Source organism: Xiphophorus maculatus, chromosome 7 (assembly GCF_002775205.1).
Source record: "Xiphophorus maculatus strain JP 163 A chromosome 7, X_maculatus-5.0-male, whole genome shotgun sequence".
In the NCBI taxonomy this organism is placed as follows: Eukaryota; Metazoa; Chordata; class Actinopteri; order Cyprinodontiformes; family Poeciliidae; genus Xiphophorus; species Xiphophorus maculatus.
In genome coordinates, this window is record NC_036449.1 from 1,744,447 (window position 1) to 1,763,129 (window position 18,683).

The following is an 18,683-nucleotide window of genomic DNA, read 5'->3' on the forward strand; positions in this document are numbered from 1 at the left end:
GGCAGATCTCTACTTTTTCACCAGGGGGCGCTTTTCAGTCGTGAGAAAATGTTTGAACAAATCAACAAAGAAAGAGGTGAGGATTCCTTTTATTTCAAACTGCCTAGGTTCTTCCTATGGGTACAGTTGTTTTGCTCAAAGAATAACAATGATCTGATGTTTTATATTTTTGTGATAAGGAATATTTATCTCATTCAAATAATCCTGTCTTTGACAACTGTAACTCTGTGCTCAGACATGTAGCAACAACTGGGAAAACTGGAGGCTGTCATGTTTACAGGAGAACAAAAAAGGATCATGCCCCACCTGACATGGTGTTTGAACATAGATGTGTGTGTCTTGTGTGCATTAACTTTGGGGTTGCATCTGGGGTGTGGCAGATACAATCTAGTTTTTATTATTTATTATTTTATTTATTTTTAAGTCTTAATAGTTTTATAAAATGTAGTATTTCATATTATTTGTTATAATTTTAGATTTGATCACAAATACCTTGAACTTTGTGAATTTACTATTTGTTTTATTTTGTTTTTTTATTTGTTTGAGTTTTTCTATATATTTTGCTTCCTCTCATTGTCTACATCATTGCCTTTCCTCCGTTCATCTTCATCTAAAATTTGATACAAGGTGCTGTAAGAGAAGGTTGAAAAAATGACATGAGTATGTAATAGTTGGATATTTAACAAACGACTTGCTGTGAGGTTTTGCCTGGACTTTCACAGTGAGCGTCTTTTCACTGAGAAACGTCTTTTTTCTGTCCAGGTTGCTGTTAAGTTTGTGAATAAGAAGATGCAGAAGAAAGAGCAGGTATCTCATGAAGCAGACATTCTCCGTCATGTCCAGAATCACCACTTGGTGGCGCTGCTGGACACTTATGAGTCTCCTACCTCTCTGATGTTCATCCTGGAGCTGTGAGTTTTGTGGCACTGTCCAGACAACACTAAAGCTGTTTTAAAAGTCACAGCTTTAGTATTCTGCTAAACACTGGTTGTTTAGCAGAAATATTTAGTGGTTTTATGTTCATGTTTGGGCATCTTAGCTAAAATGGCATTTTTTTGTCTGATATTACATGTATAAGGCTAGAAGATGGACGTTTGCTTGAGTATCTTGTTGCCCACGATGAGCTGATGGAAGAGAAAGTAGCATTTTTTATCAGAGAAACGTTGGAGGCTCTCCAGCATCTTCATACCTGCAGAGTGGCACACCTGGATCTCAAGGTGTGATAACTTATAGTCTAGGGTAAACAATAAAACATCTTACTATCATTTTGGGCTGATTGTTATCTCTCCCTGTTGCAGCCTGAGAATATCATGGTGGATCTTAAAGCTCCGGCTCCATCTGTCAAGCTCATTGACCTTGGTGACGCTGTCCAGCTCTCTGCTAGCCGCCGATATGTCCACCTCTTACTTGGAAACCCAGAGTTTGCAGCCCCTGAGCTCATCCGAGGTATGCCAGTATCTGTTTCGACAGACGTGTGGAGCATGGGCGTGCTGGCCTACGTGATGCTCAGTGGCGTATCCCCATTTCTGGATGAGTCACCAGAGGAAACGTGTGTAAACATTTGCCGCCTGGACTTCTGTTTCCCGGATGAATACTTCCATCATGTAAGTCAGGCAGCCAGGGATTTTGTGTCTTCAGTGCTGCAGGAGGATCCCAGGAAGAGGCCTAGTGCCACTTCATGTTTACAACACCCGTGGGTGGGCCGGGGCGGCGCTCAAGGAGGTGAGTACTCCAAGATGCCCCTGGACAGGTCGAGGTTGGCCACATTCATCGATCGGAGAAGACAGTTACACGATGTCCGTCCCATCACCAACATCAAAGGTTTGGTGAGCAGCACTATGGGCAACACACTGTGATGGAGAGAACCATGAACAGTTAGTCCTTCTGTGAACACCAACACTGAAATGTCTTTACTATTTTACTGTCTTATGGACTTATGAGTAAAAAATTTTCCCATTTGGTCCAACTTACAATCATCTTGAATCTGGGTGGGTCACTGTTTGTAAAACTATTTGTGGCTCAGAACAGTTATTTATTCCACAACTTGTTAATTTATTTTTTGTTTGTATGCTTTAAAATACATCCACTATAACCCAAAGAAATCATCTCAGCCATGTAGAAAGACATGAAAACACTAAACAGGAGCCATCATTTCTTAGCCACAATGTTCATATTTGCACCAAGATTTACAGGCTGTATTTATAGAAGAGAAGCTAAAGTTATTTTTCATGTAAATTGTTCACATCTTACAGAAAACTTTGACAAGCCAACAAGCATCCTGCACTTTCATCCATTTCTCTGGCAAAGACGTGAACAAAAAATAATCAGAAAATTTAGTGGCATAATCTCACAATGAACAATTATTATATATCATTATATTAATCCAATTGGGTGAAATTTAGCAATAATAAATACATGCTGTTGGTTTTTTTGCATTATCTTGTTGAAAGTTCCAATGATGACCCTTTTATATTTCTGTAGTTTGCAGGCACTGGCAAAAGGTTATTACATTTCAAAGAAGTAATGATACCATGCACTTGAACCAGGATTCCAAGGCCTTTGGAGGACAACAGGCCCACAGCATCACAGATCCTCCACTATGCTTGATGGGCATGATGTGCTTCTATATAGTTATTATTTGCTTTATTGCAAACCTGTTTGTAGTGGTTTTGTCAAAAAGGGCCATCTTAGAGCCCTCTAACTAAAAGATAGGATTCCATTTAAAGCCCATGTAGAGTTTCAACATGATTATGATGGTAGAATGGACAAACGTCTTTCTGGCATAACTTCCAAATAGTTGCTGTTAAAGAAATTTGGAGTCCACAAGATCAATACTAAGGATACATTTTATATCCAAATTCAATATGGCAGTCAAAAGGAGAGGTCTTTTTGGAGTCTGTGGTTTTCTTAAATGTTGCAACACAGTTTATCTAAAAGTTGAACAATGCTGAGCCTTAGCAGCTCCGTTATTGGTGTGTAATACTTGTTCATCAGAGCACACTGTTGATCGAGAACACACAGGAGGCAGAACTCTTCATCCACCCTGCTGGGATGGAAAACAGAGTTCATTGTCAAACATTACTTTTGGAAATGTTTTTGGATTTTTTAGATGTGCTTGTGTTGAATTTGTTAGAACTCGCTGTTTTTTTTTATTTGACGGAATGGATGTAAATGTTAACTGAGATCCAACCTCCAAACTTACTGAAACCCAGACTTCTTCAGGCCTTATAAAGGCTCTATAATTCTTTGTGTATGAATGATTAGAAGAAGACTGAATCAGTGTTATTTTCTTGTCGGATGGTACATCTTCATCACCTGGACTCTTTGTAAATGTCCCTTTTCTGTATTAAAAACTTCTGAATTGATTCTAACAGGCTGACCAATGTAACGCACGTGTTTATTTTGTTATAATTATTTGACTTGAATGACAGCAGGTCCAGCAGAAACTCCGGATCTGTATTAATAGAACCTGCTGTGATCCCCAATATGGTGAGAACTACATGACTACTACAGTAGGATTCACAGTTGATTCTTTTGTACCAGTGTAAAGCTGTACCTTCTAGTGTAGTTTTGAATATGAAGGTCTTGTTCTGTTTGACACTGTGCAAAGATAACAAAGACCACTTGTTCTCCCAAACAGTCAATGCTCAGCTGCAGAGGTTGGGCCCTGAACTGTTGGATGATCAACAAAACTAATGCAGCAACAGGAAACATGGCACTCTGTTCATATTACTGTTTAAGGAGATATTTGTGTAGAATCAGGGCATGTAGTTTACAGAACAGCAAAACTATCAGGGATCATCTGCATATAAAACCACCTGGGATGTCTTTAAAATCAGATTGTAAATATGTCTGTTTCAGGAAGCTCATGTTTCAGTAATACAGTAAACATGTAAAAAAGTGAGCTCCATTTTCACACCTACATTATTTAGTTGTACATTTCCAGCCTGACCCAGCCACTGTGGCAAACATCCTGCCTGGATTTGTGATGATGTCACTGCTTGGCTGATCTTGAAGACAGATGTTTACTTTTCTGTACCAATTTAATAATGAATGTATAAATTAGAGAATGTGTTCTGTAAGTATTGTGCTGTCATAGACCATTGTCCCTACATCAGCAGCCTTAGTAAGCATTCAATGTGTTGCAGTTAAAGGCCAGGCTGGTGAAGCAGCTGTAGGATAGTAACCATCAGAAGGTTGTGTTGATAACCGTCTGTGTTTATTAGTGCAGCTGTAATAAAACCTGCTCAGGTTTCTGAAAACACTGGCAGATTTCAGCCAAATCTGTTTAGCACTGTTACTCACTCAGTAGAGCATCTACTGGCGATATAATATGATAATCTACATTTTTTAGTCATTGCCCAAAACAATCAAATGATACTGAAAGCTGCAAGCTGCAACAAAGAAAGCTCTATAGGTGATTTTAACCAGTGGCCCCCAAACCTGGTCTTCAGGGCCCACTGTCCTGCATGTCTAAGATGATTCTCCACTCCAGCACAGCTGATATAAATAATTGCATTACCTCTTCAGCATGCCGTCAGCTGCTGCTGAAGCCCGTTAATCAGCCACTTCATTTGAGCCAGGTGTGCAGCAGCAGGAAAACAGCTAAACCTGAGGACCAGGGTTGGGATCTCTGGTTTAAAGTTTGCTGTTGTCCAGAGATCCAGTCAATGAGAAAAATCGCAGTAAAAAGAAAAGACACCTTTTGCCACGGCCAGCACTTAGTTTGTGGGCTTCACCAGAGTAGTGTTGATATAATACATCCAACTATTAATTTCAATAAATAAATAAACATCATAATGTGTCAAATATCCATAAGAAGGATGAATTCTGTTTTTCCAACTAAACAAACTCTAACACAACAAAGCAAGGAGATTTGATTGTACTCAGATTAAAACTGATTGAAAATATTGATAGTCAAACATGAAACAAAGATGCAGTGTCAATTTTACTCTAGAAATAGCAAATAAAGATGAAAAATAAAGTTTTATAAAATTGACCATTGACCGGTCTGACTTTGATAGTCAGAGGGAGAAACCAGGACAGAGGTTTTATCTCTCTGAAGGTAAAACCTGTCTGGACACAATCTGGCTTTTCTGCTCCAGAAGCAGCTCTACTTCGGTCTGACTGGAGCTCACTAAAAAAAAGGCAGGAAATTCTGGTTTCTGGTGCAGCACTGTTGGACATATTTATGGTTCCATATTGTGGATTCGAAACCTAGGTGAAGTGTAAGGCATGAAAGGAAATTAAAAACATTTTTGCAGAGGTCTCAGACTAAACATAGACAAATTTAGAGAAACAAGTGATAGAAACACACAGTCTGACAAGGTGATCCATTTTCTTGTTGATTAGGAAAAACAACTTTCTGCCTATTTGGTTTCTTTTGTGTCAGACATCAGCTGACAGTTTCTGGGGAAGGAGCCAATATGAGGTGCAGATTAACCAATCAGAAGCAACATTGGGATATAACAATGAGCACATCATATTAGATAGCCAATACATCTTGTTTTATTGTTTTCTATCTTTATATAAAACAGAGGGACACACTGACCAATATTTAAATGAACTATTCATAGAGTATTTGTGATTAGTTATTTACGGCTATGGTTGGTAGCGCAGAGTAATTCAGGTTATAGCTATTACCTTAATATAGGTATAAGGCATCTGTGTTATCTTATGCCTTTGTTAAGGTAATGAGAATATTCTAGGTGTAAAACTGAATGTTTGTAAAAAAAATTAAAAAAAGAAAGAAAGAAAAAATGTACTTAGCTCACAGTTAATTGACTGCCAAGCACTTTGCTGCAATCCATTAGTACCATTTTTTAATTCTGAAATCCAATCATAGTTTGTTGGATTTTTGCAGTAAAAGCATAAAATGTCATATTCATCTTCTAAATAGTACCAAAAAGACATCACAAAGGAACAAAACAAAACAAAAAAAACTATGATAGGGACTTTAGGCAGAGCCAAGGAACCAAAGTAGCTGCTCTTAGCAATGCTTTTACTCTACTTCATCAAAGTGCATTTACTACCCATTAAAATAGTAGAATGTTCTCTTATCAGCATGTGTCTTTGATCACTTGATGGACACTAAAATAGGACCAGAAGAAGAAATAGGAAGAAATAAATGGGGTCTGTTTTTTTTTCTGAAATGACTGAAAGTATTGGAGCTCTGGTTCTGGTAAAGTTCTGCAACACACAACACACTCATCTGCTCTAGAAGAACCTGGGTCGTTCCTCTGTCTTATATTGGCACTCAGTGACTTGATGAGATAAGTTATTAGTTATTTTCAATAATCAACGTTCGATAGGTCAACTTGTTTCCATGTTTCTTCTTTGTGTAAAGAAGAAACAAATATATCACAAGACAACTGAATTACTGCTCCCGACTTTTACTTTCAGTCATTTCTTTATTGGACCTGAGAAAACCTGCTGAGTAAACCTCAGCTGAACTTCTTTAGAAAACCAAACTATAGACGACTCCGCAATCCCACAATACATCTTTTATGACTTGTTACGCCATGCAGGACTGTGTTGGCTGAGCTTTGTTAATGCTGTGTTCATACTGAGCTTCGTAGAGAACCATGCAAATGCTTTATGCCGCAGTGTGATGCAGCATATTCTGTACAGGCTTCCTGCTGTAAACCACCTGCTGGTTTGTTACTCTTTATGAATAAACAACCTGCCTGTTTGTATGTATTTATACATGTCTGTTGTATTTCATTTCCTAACGGTACTTTAAAACTGCTTGAATGGTTTTCCACAAGGTGGCACTGTAACTCTGTACATCTTTGAGTTCAAGTGAGCAATATCGAAAAAGATGAATGTGCTAATGTCAAGACTGTTTTTTTAACATATTGGAAATACTTTCAGCTAAATTAATTGTGTCTCCATTTTAAGTTCAGAGTTAAAATTACAGAGAAGCAAAGCACAATTCAAAAGCTTTTTCTGTTGTTCTTCTAGTACCTTTGATTATAATTATTAGTAGTAGCAATATTACATTTGTATAACTTGTCTGAAAGTACAGTATGCTAATCAATATAATAAATAGTCCATATGCCCTATTAAAATGGCAAGAATTCTGCTAAAATATGATAAAACCTGTTTCCACTTTCAGCGTTACATCTCCCCTGAAGTACACAAGCTACACCAATTCAAATGACACATCTACCTTTTTTGAGCAAACGCATCTTGGGTTAGGTCAGTTAGAATCGTCCTTTCTTTTCGATTTACTAAACTCCACAGTAACGAGAGAAAGAATGTCAGAGATGTATCTATTAATATCTTCATAATCAAAAACTTACATACAGAAAAATTACTAAAGCAAAGTCCAGATGATGATCTTGTGGCTTTGGGTACCTCTACATATGAATATATTTATATCTGAAATGTGCAGACTGACCTCAGAACAAAAGCCAAAGACTTTTTTTTTCTGGTGAAGACCCTGGTAAGACAGTGCCAGGTAAGACAGTTGAAAGGTCACTCAGAGATTAGGAAGTTATTTCTCCAAAAGAAACGTAAAAAAAATCAGATTGCAGTTTAAAAATACAAACAGGGACAAAGATCATGAACTCTAGAGTCATGTCCTTTTCTCCATCTCCCTTTTTTTGGTAGAAAAAAGGAGGCACTTGGAATGGTGGTATCATGTTGTTGGGCTGTTTTGCTGCAGGAAGAAACATAAAACACATGACCTCATGAGGAAAGAACGTGATGTGGAAATACTGAAGCAACATCTAAAGACATAAGGTGAAGCGTGGGCACAGATTGGTCTTCCAAACAGACTGCAACTGTCAGCTTACAGCCAAAGTGGTTACAAAGTGATTTAAGTACAACAAAGTCTATGTCCATCACCTGAGGGATCACACATTTACCAAGATGAGAGAAGTATTAAACAGCATTTTAAGCTCCGTTAATTATTGAAAGTAGTTTAAAAAATTTGTATGTAAGGTAACCCAGCAGTTTGCATCGAGTCATTGACTTGCAGCATTCTCTCCTCCAGCAGGTAGCCACAATCACTTGCATTGTGTCAGTGACTTCCATGCAATCCCTCACACTGAGCATGCATGTAGCCACAGTGGAGAGGAAAAAAAAAACCTTTAACAGGGAAAAACATCCAGCAGAATCAGAACCTGGATCAGTTCAAGCAGTCACTGTCACAACTGACTGGAGGTTTGAGGAGACAGAGCAGATATAAACAAAGAAACAGATGAAGTGATGTAGGATTATTTTTGATGTTCATGAAAAAACAAGATAATAGTTGGAGAGGGAGAACAATTAGCTGATGGCAGCATTATCTCAGCAGATGCCTTCATCCAGGAAGGAAACACAGTCAAACAGAACACTGTGTGTAATGGAAATTTTTTATAATGCGCTTTTCACTCCTCTTTTGTTTCAGATGATCTGAATGGTCTTATCATAATGTTATAGCTTGGACCAGCCAAAGCGTAATAATCAACAACAGGAATTAAGTTAATTATTGATATTTATTGTTGAATACATGAAGGATTCCCCACTAGCTTTATCCGTCCGTTGCCAGCCCAACATGAGGATCACACCAAACAGGATGGAAAAATTCAGGGAAGTGCCACAAAATAAACAAAAAACAAAACAAACAAAATGAATGAAAAAATTGTTAGCCCGCCCTCACAAGTACTGCAAGCAGAAAAATGATCCTAACTGGGCGGACTAACAAAAAAGAAAAAACCAAACGCTAAAAGAACAGCAGGAGGCAGTGCAAACACTGTAAAACAAAGACACAAAAATTACTGAATGCTTATTAAATCATTTTAATCAAATCAACCTAAAACACATTAAAAAACTGCCTACCTGCATTGCATAAATCAACGCTTCCAGATCAAATCTTGGTGTATCCAATCTGGTGCAACCCTAGCAAATAAAACAATATATAAACATACAATTCATTCGGATTAAAAAGACCAATGTATAAAACCTACCTGCGGCGTCGAACACCCAGGTAACGCTACCAGCTGAACACCATCAACAATACAGTCCTGTATAAAAACACCACATCAGCACAACTTACTTAAAAGAATCACTTTAAAACGGTTTCCCCCAACCTACCACAGCCAGCAAACAGCGTGAGCCCAACACACAGTTGGTCTAACACACGGGAAATTGACACCTGGCCACCACCCTTCCAGCTTCCCTTTTATGGAGGCACAGGCTGGAGAGAGCGCGACACGTAATGGTGCCACCTGTTACATTCATATTGGTCAGCTGCTCTCACATTATTAAAATTACTCTCTATGAGTGATAGTCATTTTTAACTGATAGAGCAGCAAAGCATCTGATCAGCTGCTTTACTGCTTCTCACTGAAAACTAAATGATTTCTCATCCATCTCTAATCCAACCTCTAATGGCTTCATTTCATAGCAGCATCTTGCCAGTGTTTCATATTTCATTTGAAACTCTTCTGCAGTGCTTCTGGCCTAAACTCTACATCAGGTGGTGTATGGACATGAATCATCTGACAAGATTCCTTCAAAAAAAAGGAGAACATGAGTCACATGCTTGAGACCTTTCTGAAGGCTCAGAAAAGTCTTAAACAATAAGAAGAGGCCTTGGTTAGGGGTTGAAAAAATAATGTGTTGGGGTTAGGGTAGGGTTGGGTGTTTAATCTCTCCATGACTTTCTCCACCTCATCCACTGTTTGGAGTAGGGTTAGGGTTAGTCTATTTGTCCGTAACCCTCCTGTCCAATTGGTTGTTCCCAAGTAAAAGGAAGAGCGACTGTCTAAATTCAATTATGACAACTACACAAAAGCAGAAAACCAGGCTACAGGACATTTCAGCTTGAATTCATTTTTATTGCAGTCACCTAAAAGCAGCTTTTCTGCCATTGAAAGTTTTAACATGTATTTAGAGTTAAGTTAAATTGATGTAAATGTCCATCAATAGTTGACCTCAGGGTCTCAGGGTGTTGGAGCAATTATCACTATGCAGACGGCAAAAATATGAGTGAAACGTGAGACGTTGAGAAATAGTTAGGCATAAATATTGAATCCACATTGAAGCCTGACATTGAAAGTGATATTGAAAGTGGTTGATCACCTACATGTTGAATCAACGTTAGGGTTTCAACCATAATTGTCACTAACTCCAAATGCAAAGAGTCCAGTATTTGTATTTGTCCCCTTTGTGCTCATGTCGCATGTACAAACTCCCAGATATGGGGGGATTTTCCTCCATACCCAGACTGCTCCCCATTCTGAACACCTGTGCTAACTGCTTTCTGCTAATTCAACTCGGACCCCCAAAGTGAGCATGGAATCTGTTGTGGTAAAGGGATCAGAGTCAGGCTGTAGAGATGAATGAAAAATGAATGGAACTCAATTCAAGTCTTTGTGCAGATAGAAAGACTGGGTGTGTGTTTGAGTGTGTGTGTGTAAGTTCATGTATATGAGAGTACTTCATTTATCTTAGCAGATGTAGCTCTGTTTTGATTTGCCAAAAAATGTCAATAAAAAACAAACACACACACACCCACGCCCACACACATGCCTGCTTGTACATTTGAGGAGACTGTTGATGATTACGAGGTCATGCAGTTACACAGCAGGGAGACTGTTTGATCAACATGTGCACACATGTTCCTTTAACCACATTCAGACTTTCTTGTTTGGTTGTATGAAGAGGAAGTCATAAAACTCATAAGCTGTCCCTGCTGACATATTCATTGCATTCCATCTGGCTCTGATCCACACATCATGTCCTAATTTTCTGCAGGATTTAGTACTGAGTGTTCAGTTAGTTATTTAGTTAGTTAGTGTCTTCTGGTAATTGATGACATTACATATCACTATTTCACAGTATTTTCACAAATAAAAATACTGATGAAGTTTGTGTTATCAGAGAATCTTCTAATATTTGAAAAATGTTGGACATTGTACAGCAAACCTTTTTCTCAGAATAGTTTTAGTTGACTACAGTGTGTAATGTGTGTGCAGTGAAAAAATATTCTTTTTTTTTTTTTTGACATTTTGTTTGTAAAATTTTATGACCATTAATGCCACGAATAAGGACAGTCGTAAGGTAACTCTGAGTATCTTTAAAACATTCGCTTATTTCAACCCAAAATAATTTGTTGTGCAATTATTCTGGCCCAGTGCAAAAACATTAGATGCAGATTGCCTCTATAAGAATGTGTTCATTTAAGTTAAAGTGTACCAAACCCCCTTCTTAAAGCATAACCCCGTTCTTGGCAAATTTTTGAAAAATTCCAGCAATGCGACATTGTTGAGTGTGGGGTGAAGCAAATGTGAATGAATGAAGCAGTGTTGATGCTATATTTATACATTTTTCAAACTCCTCTAGTGACTTTTTTCAAAACAACTGGTAATAAATCTGTAAATAAATGAATCTAGTGACTTTTTTCTGTGTTGTTGGAGACTCTTATGGCGACAACACTCTGCCGTTTGGTTACAGGCAGCCTGTCTGTCCTCAGTGAGCAGCGAGAGCGGCCATTAGCCACCGTCAGCTTCCTCAGCACTGCTGCCAGTCTCACACAGTCATATGTTCAACACCATACATTCGCTAATAGTCAGAGCAGAGTAGACCCTCTTCAGTCTGTGCCCACATTTGTAAAACTGAGGAATGCTATCAATCAATGCTTGAGATTGGCCACAGCAGCGCTCGCGACTTCAACTACTGACTCACCACCAGGAGGATGGAGAGAGAAAGTGGTGAGGAGGGGTCACTATGCTTTAATACCCGAAGTAACGAAGTTGTACCAAGCCATATGGCTGCAACCAGTCGGAAAGTTCTACTGCCTAAATGGCCTCTTCTCTACTGACCGGAGAGGCCACTAGTGAGAAGGTTTTTGGCCAAATAATGCAAAACTTAAAGGATTGCACAAATGTGTCAAAATTCACACATAAACAAGAATATAGTTTAAATAACTTATTTAGACAGTTTATCAGCAAAAACAAGTTAATTTGTGGGCGAGTTTTTAAAATCTTATCAATTCTGTTTCACACATTGAGGTTTAAGCTAATGTAGTTGGAAATTTCCATCTTATTGACTTAGTGTTGACTGGAGATTGTCAGCAGCCCCTTCCCCTTTGCAAACTTGCAAGTGAAAGCAGATGGATAGTTGTATAGTGTTGATTGTTTGAGGTCTGTAAATACAAAAATTCAGAGTTGTACAACATTTTGTGGCTGCTGGAGTTCGCCCTGCAATGGTGGATCGCCAGTTAGAGTCCTGGTCCACATTGTTTGTGTCCCTTGGCAAGACACTTTACCCACCCTGCCTGCTGGTGCTGGTCAGAAGAGCCGATGGTGCAAAATTGCAGCTTCACTTCTGTCAGCCTGCCTAGGGCAGCTGTGGCTACAAACCAGTAGCTTAGTCTCATCAGCGCGTTAATGATCCCTTTAAGATTTCAATTTGAGATATAAAGGGCTTTATAAATAAAAGTGATCATTATTATCATACAACAATGAGGTGGATGAGAGATATTCATTCCCAGAGTTCACCTCTGAGGTGAATGGGATGCAACACACATTTTATAATGTAGTCGGACCTCTGGACCAGTGAGTCCATCAGGGCTGAGCTCATCTATTAGTCCCTGCATGTGGCATCCACATGAAGTCAAACTATGATGAGTTCACTTCCTTTCCAAGTGCAGACAGACTAACAGTTTCTAACAGCTGTTTGTTTGATGAGGTGTTCTTTTGTTCAGATTGTGTGGGACATAAAAAATAGCAATCAGTTTGGTATTCTTAAGTCCTGTTTGGTCAGACTGGCAATGTTAAATGATTTTGTCACATCTGTTACTCCTTAGATGTGTTACTCACAGTTACCCTATAAGTTAAATGACTCAGTGGAAACTAATTTTTTTTTTTCTAAGAAAAAACTAAAATAACTGAATCAGAACTAAGATTGAAACAGTAACTCACTGACATAAAAAGCAAAGAGGTCTTAAAAATAAAGATCTAACAACAGACAGTCTTGAGAGTTTTAAATAAAGGTAACTGGACTACTCTTATCTTGAAGACGTTTTGCCGGTCATCCAAAAGGATGCTTGAGTTTTATATATTCAGATGGAACTATCAGACCTATAAGTCGTAATCAGGAATAATCATAACAGCTCACTGATAGACATCTACTGTATTATTCCACTGATAGACACATATCACTGAGCTGTGGATTAAAGGAGGATAGAAAGTCTGTTTGACTGGGGGGAGAAGAGGAGCATGCTGAGCTTGTTCTTGAACTGAACCCATGTCAGAATGAGTTCAGTCCATTGGCTCCATCCAGATGTTATTTATTACTCTGACTGAAGCTTGTGATTTTCTTCATCCATGGCCACACATCAATGGCATGGTTCTGCTGGAGCTTGCTCTCCAGCTTTTTTCCTACAAAACTTGCAATGCAATCACCTTGCTATCTATGATCTTTACTTATAGTTGACTCTACATAGTCTTCAATCAGACTCTATACAGTCTTCTATATAGCCTCTTGTCATTCAGGGTTTACCTGAGGAATTGTCTGCCAAATTATATCCAGTAGCCTCAGTGTGAGTTTTATCTCATAGATAAAAAAAAAGTATAACCACGAAGTGGAAGGAAAATGAGACGTGCTTTTGTACTCATTCAATAAAGCTAATATTTTTGAAGAACCAGTTTTTGCTGCATTCACAGCAGCAAACTTTTTCTGCTATATCTTTGCCATCACTGCACATTGAGAGACCTAAATTGGTGTTTTTTGCCAAACATCTAAAACGTAGTCAGAGGAATCAAGTGTTTATGAAGAGTGATGTTTTAGTCCGATTCTCAATTGCATCTAGTGAATGCATTAGTGAGCAACATTGTCATGCTTTGATTTTAACCATTATATTGTAGCTTTGCCTAGATTGCTGCTATCCTGCTTGAAGATGAATATCTACCCCACTCTGTCAGGTTTTCTTCTAGAGCTGCCCTGTGTGAACATCCACACTCCTATCAGCTCTGAGGAGCTGCTCTCAGATCTGACCGTCATAGTTTATTCAAAGAGGAGAGAGGAAGAGGATGTAATTAAATGAGATAAATGATGAAAGTTGCTCTTCATTAGAGGAAAATGCCAAGGAAAATTGAGACTCAATGTTGGGGATCTGTCTCACTAGGTAAACTACCTAGTGATCTATATTAAGCAAAGCAGAGGATAGAACTAATAGAACAAAAGACACAATACTTTTACTAATCAAGTTCCTGTTTAATTAAATTTGAATGTTTCTGAGATTAAACTGGTTGAATTTAATGGTGTAGATTTTCATGTGACATACATTAAGTGCGCAGAAATACTGGGTAACTTACCTTCATGCACAAATGATCTTAATGGTCTTTACTTTTTCTGAGAAGCTGCAGCAGGATTTTTTATGAATTTATGTATTTTCCTTTCTTAGGCTGCTACTCCCAATACCTAATCCCAAATAAGCAGACGAAGATGGATGGATGGATGAATGAATGAATGAATGAATGAATGAATGAATGAATGAATGAATGAATGAATGGATGGATGGATGGATGGATGGATGGATGGATGGATGGATGGATGGATGGATGGATGGATGTTTCATGCATATTTGCTAAATCTGTCACTATGTTCTAACAGTATAATATGAGACAGATAATCTGTGAATTTTTTTTTTTTTTTTGTATTTCTACCTTGTTCCTGTGGTCCTACAGCCACCTGCAGAAATGTTCCCTTCTCCAGGTCAGAGACAACCAATCAGAGCCAGGAGGAAGGTTTTAGTACTGTCAACCAAGCTCATGTTCACGCTGCTCACACCTCTGACTGTAGAAGTTATCAACTGTCTATCATGATTTTAAAGGGCTAGTAACATAGGACTTGGGATACAAAAGACATTAAAAGAGGGCATAAAAATATGAGGACAAATAGATGGGGGTAAAGAGTGCATGACAGCAACAGACAAAATGTTCTCCATGAGTCCCAACTATGTCTAATTATAAACCATCTATAAGTAGCCTCCCTACTGAATCCAAGTTAACACATTAACTCATGTTCACAAAAAATGATGCTAAACCAAACACACATTTCTGACCTGCTTGAATCAGATATTATAAAAGATTATTGCTTTGTGACCTGCCACACTGTGGATCACAGAGCAGTAAAGAGAATTATGCTCACAGTAAAAAATGCAATGTTGAAGAAAAAGAGAAGCTGACAGTGATGCAAAGAAGATGAGTCTATAATGTAGAAACTTGCAGGAGACATGGGAAAATGAATAGCTTGACGGTCTGTGTGCAGTCTGTGACCCGGGGCAACATGCATTATATAGTATAGGATGAATTAAGCAGTGCAATATTTATGTAGATGTATGCTCGCTCGAGAAGTTCCATGTAGAGAGTATTTTCAGTAAATTTTTATCTAATCTTAAGTATGTTTCGGTTGGCAAATAGTGTGAGACAAACCTGCTTTTAGAATAGAGCTACTGCTGTGTAATACATCATAGAGAAACAAAGCCATTGCTGGTTTTAGTCTGAATAAAGGTCAACAATATTTCTATTTTCTTCCTTTCCCATTCAGGTGTGCCGGTCTTCTCCGAGGTTAAACATCTGCGTAGTTCCCCAGGACAGGGTTCTTTTCAACGACATGACCACTAACAACATCCACAACAGCCGAGTGGCTGCCAGCAACCAGGCAGAGCAGAGAGCTGCCATGGTCTTTACGAAATCACAAAAAAAAGAAGAAAAAATTATAAGAAAGTCTGACTCCTTAGAAAAAGATATATAGAAAGGTAGAATGATTTTTAATATTAATAATGTGAAAAGTGTGTTGTTGCTAAAATTGGCACAGTATGATGATCTAAAAATAACATAGCTGTGCATTTTGCTGAAATCACTATTCTAATGCCTCATGTACTTGTAGAAAATAGAAACTCTGCAAAACCTTTTGAAATCATGCTGATTCAGCAAAACTGCAGCTGCAGCTGTTCTTTGCAGTTACAGCCAGAGGATCTTCTTGATGTTCCACATGCAACAACCGTAAAGTCAGTCAAAGGTGACTTCTCTAGTTTAGTATGAGCTGCCATTCCACTCTGAACTACTTGTACTTGTTGAACTGTGGCCTCTCCCTTTAAAGCTGTTGCTCTAAACTGAAATCCCAATTTTCACTGCTTTGTCAAACAGTGAAAATCCTGTTAATGAAACATATTAAAAGTAAAGTTTAGTCTGTGTTACTGTTACGGCAGTTTCCCAAGCTTTTACTTCATGATGTTGCGGGTTACCTCATATGGTTTGTGGAGGCAGCACTTGAAACCATGTTACCCAAGGCACTTTACAACAATGATGGGGTGATTTTAAACTCATTGTATTGAAAAGAAATTCAGCATTGTTACCACAAATTCAAGTTGCCTCTGAAGATGGCAGTAAAAGCATTCCAAATTTTGAGAAGAAAGACACAAAATTCTGCTTTCAAACTGAAAATGTAAGCAAAAGTATTAAAAGTTTTGATAACAAAAGACATGAAATCCTGCTTTCAGACTGAAAATGTGTGCTCTTGAAATATGGCAGAAAGATTCCACCATAAACCAAGCCTTAAAGGTGTCCTCTAAATGTTCTACATAGGACATTTGGAGGTGGGGCTCAAAGCCCCCACCCTTTTAGGAGATGTTACTCTGCTACATGCTGTGCAAGAATAAGAATTATACTATCTGTTAATAATTTATTTATTTAGCTGTTTTGCACTAAAGCATGTTTTTATCAAAAGGAAATATACTGTGTCCAATGTACTGGGTCGCAGAATGTGTTCTTGTGATTTAGTAAATGATCCTGGCCTGAAAAGTCAGAAATGAATTCAGATTGGAAAGATATGGAGTAACATTTTCAAAAACCAATTAAACAGCCAACTCCTGAAACGTTCCAGTTTCCTGAATGGTTCCAGTTTCCTGGAACCATTCAGGAAACTGAATGATTCCAGGATTCCTCCTGGAATCATTCCAGAAGGTTTCCTGGATGATTCCAGGAAACCTCCATTGGACTCTAAAATGAAGCAAGCCAAGAAACCTTTGTCTATAAAGAACTGAGCACTGGTTGAGAACTCCACACACATATACGGCAGACAGGCTCTACTATAAATACACTGTTCTTTATAAGTTGTGTGAACTTGTGCAAAATGCAGGTGTGCTAAGAACCCTCCAATGTTGGCCCAAAGAAAGCAGACATAAACTGACTCTGGTGTGGTGATTTGTTTTTGTTATTTGCCGCTGTTTCACTCCCCAACAATGCCTTACAGGTTCTGTGGAAACAAAATCACTTTGGAATTGAGCCGAGCGAGGCCAAATGGAGAGGAGCACAGTGGAGCAGAGCAGCCAAAGCAGAGCCAGTGGAAAAGATGCGATAGATAGTTAAGAGAAGATCCTACTGAGTATAACTTGTTCAGATCTTATCATTTTAATTACAAAAGCATCAATAATACTTTGCTCCAGAGCTCATATTGATGGCTTGAATATTACAACAAAAAAATGAAACATTACACTAGCTATATTAATTCAATTGTTGTATTTCAAGATCTTAGTATGAGAGCGATGACTGTGACAGTAACTACAGTCACAGTCATGACGCAGGGCTGAAAGGAAGCAGAACAACTTTTTGTTAGTAGAGGAGATGAAAGGAAACGGAAAATGTGTTGAAAGGAAAGTGGGATTAGAGCCGACACAAAGAGGGGGATGGAGAGATTAAATGAAAAGCTGATTGGAGTATATGAGGTAATGCATTATGACAAGTCAACAAAAGTAAGAGAAGCACATGTCTGGTTATTCATTAGTTAGAGTGATATTGAAACATACTTGAAAGACTCAGATGCTATCAGCCGTTAAAATACACCAGAAGTGAAGCAGCTTCTGTTTTTGTCCATTAACTCTGGCTTTTATGGTTTACAGTGGTCTGTTAAAGCTGGATGTTTGTGTTCTTTGCACAAAAGCAGACAGAAGAAGGGAAAACGCTCCCTGCTTTGATACCAAGAGATGTCTTAGTAGTGTAAAAATATTTATGTAATGGATTGAGGTACCAGTGAGGGTAAAGGATGTTGTCCATTGTAGGGTAAAGTGGTGTGAATTTATCAACAAGCCCAAGTTCTTAAAAAGATGGACATACAACAGGTCTAGTTCATAAGGCATAGCACATCTTGTGAAAACAAGTTTTTGTATCAAATCGTAACAGGCACCGATAGCAGCATGAACTAAAACTGTTCATGTCGAAAATTGCTGCAGTTGACGTTGCTGAGAGGAAACACTGGGACCAAGTTCTGCTTTGACATTTTACATCTAATGTCTAATTTATATGTTTTTCATATAATTTAGACATTGATTTAGAGATAATAAAATACTATTCGGCTTCTGAAAAAATAGCCCTTTTACTATCAATTCTTAAACTAGAAATTAGACACAAATTATTGATTTAGTGTTAAACACAATCATTTCTGCAGTATTTACACTGTGCACAATGCAGAGGTAACACCCATTTCCCACTGAATGGACTCCCACATAAGTAACAGACTTCTTGTTTGGGGCACACTGACAGGTTGTGCCAACCTCAGATGTGAAGCATATTGGCTAAATTTTAAAAAAATGCCACCGTTATTCCTAGAGTGCAGATATTAATACAGTAATTACCCTTTCTGTTACTGATAAATACTCACCAGTAAAATAATTTGATCATTTAGAAACT

The 18,683-nt window shown here is 38.2% G+C and overlaps 1 protein-coding gene and 1 long non-coding RNA gene across 4 annotated transcripts in view; one reads left to right on the forward strand and one right to left on the reverse strand.

The window, feature by feature from the left end:
- kalrn (kalirin RhoGEF kinase) overlaps positions 1-6,699 on the forward strand; it is a 156,508-nt gene extending 149,809 nt beyond the window's left edge. For 2 of the 3 annotated variants that reach the window (XM_023336251.1, XM_023336252.1), the window contains 4 exons: positions 25-76; positions 763-911; positions 1,079-1,217; positions 1,299-6,699. In XM_023336251.1, coding sequence (XP_023192019.1) covers positions 25-76; positions 763-911; positions 1,079-1,217; positions 1,299-1,856 — 898 coding nt within the window. In that variant the 3' untranslated portion in view covers positions 1,857-6,699. Of the gene's footprint in view, positions 1-24; positions 77-762; positions 912-1,078; positions 1,218-1,298 lie in introns of those variants that run through there. The other variant, XM_023336253.1, reaches the window with a different exon arrangement.
- A 1,831-nt stretch (positions 6,700-8,530) lies between these two features.
- Positions 8,531-9,125, reverse strand: LOC111609217. The gene is made up of 4 exons (XR_002752988.1): positions 9,082-9,125; positions 8,955-9,011; positions 8,827-8,886; positions 8,531-8,740 (listed from the first exon to the last, which is right to left on the reverse strand). It is a non-coding gene; the product is annotated as an uncharacterized LOC111609217 (long non-coding RNA).
- Between the last annotated feature and the right edge of the window lie 9,558 nt (positions 9,126-18,683).